Source organism: Octopus bimaculoides, chromosome 19, assembly GCF_046866305.1.
Source record: "Octopus bimaculoides isolate indiv1 chromosome 19, ASM4686630v1, whole genome shotgun sequence".
Taxonomy (NCBI): domain Eukaryota; kingdom Metazoa; phylum Mollusca; class Cephalopoda; order Octopoda; family Octopodidae; genus Octopus; species Octopus bimaculoides.
The window spans coordinates 35,255,598-35,263,285 of record NC_142946.1 but is presented as its reverse complement, the minus strand read 5'-3'; the positions used below and the strand labels follow the sequence as shown (position 1 = coordinate 35,263,285).

At 35.8% G+C, this 7,688-nt stretch overlaps 1 protein-coding gene across 1 annotated transcript; it reads right to left on the bottom strand.

The window, feature by feature from the left end:
* Positions 1-3,815: 3,815 nt before the first annotated feature.
* On the bottom strand, positions 3,816-4,391 carry LOC106867852 (histone-lysine N-methyltransferase SETMAR-like). Its single transcript, XM_014912892.2, has one exon. The coding sequence runs from the start codon at positions 4,389-4,391 to the stop codon at positions 3,816-3,818; it is 576 nt and encodes a 191-aa protein (XP_014768378.2).
* Between the last annotated feature and the right edge of the window lie 3,297 nt (positions 4,392-7,688).

The following is a 7,688-nucleotide window of genomic DNA, read 5'->3' as shown; positions in this document are numbered from 1 at the left end:
TCATAGAACATAGGATGATGTAAAGCTTGGACGACCATGAATGCTGAGCCATAACTTCACGTTTTTGTTCGTGAACTGATGCTTTGTTGGATTATATCGACCCTGAAAGGATGAATGATAAAGTCAACCGCGGCGGAATTTGAACTCAGAACGTAGAGACGGACAAAATGCAGCTGAGCATTTTGATTCATAATAAATATTAATTCTTCATAAGCATATATTCATATATAAACACACATATACATTCACAGAGACACGAACATAAACAGGCACAGACGCAATCGCACATCAGCTAATATACTTACACACACCAAATTTAGACACACATACACACACACACACAAACACAAACACACAACATACAGACATACACGCATGCACACATACACACACACACACACACAAACAAACACACACACACACACACACACACACACACACAAACAAACATACGCACACACACACGCACACAAACACAACACACGAACATACATGCATGCATACAGACAAGCATACACGCACACATAGCATAGACTTACATACATGCGCGCACACATATACACACAAACATTCACGCACGCACACGCACACGGACACACACACGGACACACACACACGGACATACACACACACACACACACACACACACACACACACACACACACACACACACACATATATATATATATATATATATATATATATATATATATATATGCACATAATCACACAAATGCGTTATAAACCGAAGCAGACCATCCCATACACGTCTTAGGAGCCAAGACAGAGTTCCACCTTGGGACGTAATGGCGTCGTTATACACCGAATTTACGATATGTATATAACGTACATTGCGTACACATTTTACACTCTGTACACTAAACGAACTCAATACACACCGTATACTTTACATTCTGCCTAGATTTGATTTTTTTTAAAGTCATCATTGTTACTATTATTTTAATTGTTTTATTATTATTATTATGTTTCTTTTCTTTTCCTTTTAACATAAAACTCTTCCAACTTAAATGCGTGAGTGCTTATAAGCTATCATCGGTGATGTTATTGTTGTAGGTTAACCCTCTTCTAGTTGACCTAGGGTCAAAAGTGTTGCAACGGAGACAATTTTCCACCTTTTATTTCTAAATATATATAACGGACTACATTACGGATTACGTGTAGTCTCTTTATTTTTTTTCAGACATTAGGATGTGATATAAGAGAAATATTTGGTTGATATTTCTCGCAAGTGGAATGACCACGTAGAACCAGATTCATTAGCTTGCACTCCCTCACTTTTTCGTACGTATGAAACATTGAAATGTAATGTGTTAAGCGCGCGCGCATGTGTGTGTTAGAGACAGAGAAAGAGAGAGAGAGAGAGAGAGAGAGAGAGAGAGAGAGAGAGAGAGAGAGAGAGATTGATAGAATTACTTAAAGATCTGTTATTGTTTAACAAATGAAGTCATCATTTGTTTCCGGTTGAATGTTTATTCAATATCGGATAAATATAATTATATTACACACACATACAGACAACGACGCGCTTTATACCATTTTGTTCTCTCGTTCTATTCTCGGCTGTTTTCTTAAGTGATATTATATATTGTTTGATTGCTTAATAATCAGCATCTGCTATAGGAATTGTTTAGGCGTCTTCCTCAAACACAGTGTAGCTTTCACAAATTAAAGCCACATTATGTGGTAACACAGGCATGTAAGCAAATGCACTCGGAAAGCCATTACATTTCCTTATATATACGTGTATGTGTGTGTATGTGTGTGTGTGTGAGCATATATATATATATATATATATATATATATATATATATATATATATATGTATATGTATATGTATACACATATATATACATATGTATGTATATATATATGTATGTATAAATATATATAAGTATATATGCATACATTTGCATATATACATATATATGTATATATATATATATATATATATATATATATATATATATATATATATATATATATATACCTATATATATATACGCATATATACATATATATATATGTATGTATGTATGTTTATATATATATATATATATATATATATATATATATGCATGTATGTATGTATATATTCTGTTTTTATATTGTGTATGGTTTTACTTTCTTCTCAAATATACACTTTTATAAAAACGTAAGCAATAATTATGTATACATTTTTTCTCTTATTCTCAGTTACTAATATCGTTGTTTAAATACGTTATTAATTTAATGAAATGTCTCCATAGATTAGTTTATTTGTCTGCTTTGATAATTCTATTGAGATTAAGCATTAGTAACAAATTTGCCAGTATCCGATGAAACATTTGTTTCTTTATGTCTTAACAATATATGCATAAATATACAGACACACCCATCTATGTATCCATGTACACACACACAGACACACACACACATATGTATGCATGTATTTAGATAAAGCATTGTTAATATAACCATAGGCAAGAATTAATTTGTGAATCAGAGAGTACAAGGCCAATCGGTGTAAGGGAATATTAGAGTTAAATTTTCATGCGGATATTAAATGTACTGTATTTGATGATAAAACAGCGCCTGGGCATCTTAGACGCATACCGTTTGTAGTAGTGCATATTTAGGAGAAAATGTTTCTTAGTGCAATAAAATATGTAAAATTGGTTTCAAGTGGTCGCAGAAGACTAGCGATTATGGAGGAAAGGGTAAGTCGTTTTTACCGATTCTGAAGGGATGAAAGGCAAAATAAGATTCCGGTGGCATTTGAACCTAAATCGTAAAACCGAAAGAAAAGCTTCTAGACAGTTTATCCAACGTGTTAACAACTCCACCAGCTCCCTACCTTGATAAAGTAATATTTAAAGCAATTTAAGGCGGTGCGCTGGCCGAATGGTTAGCACGTCAAGCGAAATGCTTAGTAGCATTTAGTTCGTCTTCATGTTCTGAGTTCAAATTCCGTTGAGGTCGACTTTACATTTCATACTTTATGGTCGATAAAATGAGTACCAGTTAATCCCTGGGGTCAATGCAATCGACTTATTCCCTCTCTCGAAATTTCTGGCCCTGTGCCAATATTTGAAATCAATATTTAAAGCAATCTAAGGCGGTGAGCTGGCAGAATCGTTAGCATACCGGGCAAAATGCTTAGCGACATTGTATCCGACTTAACGTTCTGAGTTCAAATCCCGCCGAAGTCGACTTTGCCTTTCATCAGAATCATTGAGAACTTGGGTCGAAGTCATCGACTTACCCTCTTCTCGAAATTGCTTAGCTTGTATCAAAATTTGAAACCAATTTTTAAAGCAATCTAACAGTTTATTACAAAACATTACAAAAGCACCTTAACTACAGCAGAAAACATTATTGTATACAAAAAGTAAGTATCAAATAGAAGAGATTGTCTGAATTAAAATTCCTCCATATTATTGAGAGTCAAGGACAAAATTGGTTTATAGGATGCCCAACTTCACATATAGGTGCAGCATTATTTATTTATTTTTCTTTTTTCTTTTTTGAGATATGTTTTAGGAAAAAAGGCATCTTATATACTGTCAAATAAGTAAATATTTTAGCAACCTGAAAGAAGAATGGAGCAATAAGCGCAGAACAATAAGGTTTGAAATGCAATCGAGTGAAGAGACAGAATTCATTCACTAAGAGTAGTTTCTTCTCAGTACGTCTAAATCTTATGTTTTGCCTTCAGTTTTGTATTAAGCCAAAAATTTGGTATATTTTTATTTTTCAGTAACTGTTTTCGAGGATTTTCAGTTATATTACCTAATTGTGAGGAAACGACAAAGCCTTTAAACGAAGAACTTGTTTTGCATAGAGGTCTTTTTGGGGTTGTGGTTTAGCTTGTTCTGTACAACTAATCTATTGCCTGCATCGCTTAACATTTTCGAAAAGAAAAATGTTTTTTCATCACCAGTCGCTAATCTGTCCAAAACTGGAGAGATACGTTCACGAGAGTGAAGAGATGAGCTTATGTTCACTTGTGATTTTCGGTTGGCTTCTATCAGATCATGAGGAACCCATTTTCCTAGTTTGGGCATTTTTCCAAGCTGTTGAAGATGACAGTGAACAATTGAGTGGCTTGAGATGAGCTTGTTTGCCAATTTTTCAACTCTCACAGAATTATCGTTTTTAAGCTCTGACAAAAGAAACTCATCATTAAATTCAACTGGGCGTCCTATTCGTGGCCTCTCTTTTAGGCTGAAATCACCATTTTTGAACTTTGCAAACCATCTTCTGCAACTTCTTTCGTTCAAGCACACTTCCCCATAAACAGAATGAATATTTCGGGTTGCTTCTGCTGCACTGTTTCCCTGTTTGAAATTATAAAGCATTATGTGCTTTAAATGTTCCTTCGATACGCCCATCTATGAAGGGTTAACATTGATTTCAAAGCCAGCAAGCTCGGAGAAGGTGCTAAGACGATTACATGGACCCCTGTGCTCAACTGATACGTAATTTACCGACTCTGAAAGGATGAAAGGCAAAGTTGACCTGGGCGGAATTTGAACTCATTTGAAGAGTTAATATTCAGTCAGATTATTCTGTAAAAAGAAATTATATTGAGTTAAAAGTTTCCAAATTCATGAGTATCAATCAATACCATTTGACATTTTAAAATACTATAAAATTGATAGAAATTACATGTATGATATTTCAGACATTAGTTATGATACATTATATGTTATATACTGTATAAATGCATATGTTATATATTATAATAACGTATTATTTTATATATTACATAATAATATATTCTTTTACTTGTTTCAGTCATTTGAATATGGCCATCTTGGAGCAGCGCCTTTGGTCGATAATATCAACCCCAGGACTTATCTTTCAAGGCTAGTACTTACTCTATCGGTCGGTTTTGTTGAACCGCTAAGTTACAGAAACGTAAACACGCCAACACCAGCTATCAAGTAGTGATGGCTGGCGGAGACACAAACACAAAGACATATACACACAAATATATATATATATATATATATATATATATATATATATATATACGCCGGGATTCTTTCATTTTCTGTCAACCAAATCCACTCAGAAGGCTTTGATCGGCCCGAGGCTATAGTAGAAGACACTTGTCCAATGTGCCACGCAGTGGGCCTGAACTCGAAACCATGTGTTGGGCAGCAAACATCTTACCACACAATCTCGCCTGCACCTACAACACGTGTTATAAATTATTTAAAAACTTTTATACATTAAATCGCTTTTGACAAATGGTGATGTATTTGTAGGATGAGAAGAGTGATAGAAAAAATGGAGCGGCGGATTAGTAGAATCAATACAGCAACAGACAAAATTATGTGGTGTAGTAGGAGAATTAGTAAAATTAGTAAAAGGAAGAGTAAAACAGAAATAACTAAACTGTTGATAGGTAGAATCGTTAGATTGACAGATAAGTGATGGGAGATTATAGGAAGCAGAAAAGCAAGTGACATAGGCAATGGATTGGTACTATCGACAGGAGAGACATACGAAAAGATTTACGGTGTTTAAGCATGAAAATTAACGTATTGACTTCAACTTTAGCATGGTTGAATTTAATAAATACAAGGCATTTTGAATCAGGGCAAAGTTGGGGCTTCAGCACCATCACCATCACCATCACCATCACCACGACCGCTAATCATAACGACGGCGACGACAAAGTAAACAACAAGAAAATAAAAATGTCGTTGACAGTTTCACAAGAGTTTCTAGCGTTGAGACAAACGAGCTTTCCCCCCCCCCCTCTATTTATTTGTAATACAGAAACTGAAGATAACCTTTAGGTCTCAATTCCTGTTGTGTGGGGGTCACACGTGGGTTGTTCAGATTTTTGTGAATCTGCTATCTTGAAATTTTCTAGACAGAATACCTGGGTGTCCAGTACTATGAAAGCGATAAGCAGACAATAAGTGGGACATGTCACACTTGTCAACTTCACAAATATAACGCTAAACAATATTCAATAGGTTTATGTATATGTATATATATATATATATATATATATATATATATATATATATATGTGTGTGTGTGTGTGTGTGTGTATATATATATAATTTTTGTATGTTAAATGATATTTATCTCTCACTGGATGGAGTACTTTTTTTGTTGATCTTACCTTAACGGAAGAGTAAATAATATTATATATATATATATATATATATATATATATATATATATATATATATATATATATATATATATATATATATGTATGTATGTATGTATGTATGTATGTATGTATATGTGAATGTGTGTGTTTATATATATATATATATATATATATATATATATATATATATATATATATACACATATATACATACCAGGAACAATGTTTCTAAAAATATGTCTGTTTATTGTCATACCTTTTATTTGAAAGTGATAACATATTTTGTTTCCAGTTGTACCTTGTGTGTGTGTGTGTGTGTGTGTGTGTGTGTGTGTGTGTGTGTGTGTGTGTGTGTGTGTGTGTGTGTAGGTGTGCGCGCGTATGCGTGTGATTATTGATTTCTTATTCACATAACAAAAGTAAGAACAAGAATATCATTAACATCAACAACGACAATATTATTATTATTATCATTATTATTATTATTATTGCTATAATTATTAATTTTGTGTGGCGAGGAGCGGTGACGTTGCTGAGAAAAGAGCCGAACAAGTGGAGTTGTATGGACAATTTTAGGCCCATAACTCTGCTGAATGCAGAGTTCAAATCTTTGGTCAAGGTGTTAGCTACGAGGTTGGTGCATGCCCTTGGGGGTCTGGTAGGGGAGGCACAGAAGTTTAGCATCCCGAAAAGATCCATCCACGGCACTCTCCACCTCATGCAATACATCATTGAGCGAGTACCTAAAGAACCTAGTATAGGACGGAACCTTGGTCGATTTAGATCAGTCTAAAGCTTCGATAAGATCGATCCTTGAGGCAGATGTTTTCAGGCCTGTATTCAGGGGCTGGATCGCTGCAAAGTACAGTGATATCTGTTCAGTAGTCAGAGTGAACGGTCATCTCTCAGAGTCGTTCAACGTCATAAGTTGCCCCCTCTCGTCTCTCTTGCATGTACTGACTTTCGAGCCACTGCGTTGAGAGGTATCCTGCGTGATCTAGGATGTGGGAGATGCGTGTCACCATAGTGGTGTCGGATCATAAACACAGAAATGATCGGCACAGAGACTACGAGGTGGTTTTAAGAGCGATGATTAACCAGAAAAATTCTGTGGGATTGCGGCCTGGCACCTGGAGAAGCGAGTCCATGCCGTCCAACTGCGTCGTTGGGCGCTGGACGGACGGACCGGTTAAATTGCTCGAGGTCTGGTTCGGTCCGGACTTCCAAATGGACAAAAACTGGGACGAAGTAACAAACAAGGTGACTACTTTCAGCCAGAAATGGGCCGAGAGAAAGCTATCCCTGAATGGTCGAACAGAAGCGGCTAATGCGTATATCGCATCCGTTATCTACTACCGCTTGACCATCGTGCCTTTTCCTGTCCACCGTCTGATTACACTGGAGTGTTTACTCTTCCGCTTCTTGTGAAAGGGACGCGTCCCGATGGTCAGGCGGTCTATTTACTGTCAACACCCACTGAGTGATGGCCTGGGCATGCCGTGGTTGATGTGCAGACATGCGCTGAGGCTATGACATCTTCAGTGCGTCC

Excerpts from the sequence above, each read along its gene's own strand:
- LOC106867852 (XM_014912892.2), bottom strand. The coding sequence starts at position 4,391 with ATGGGCGTATCGAAGGAACATTTAAAGCACATAATGCTTTATAATTTC.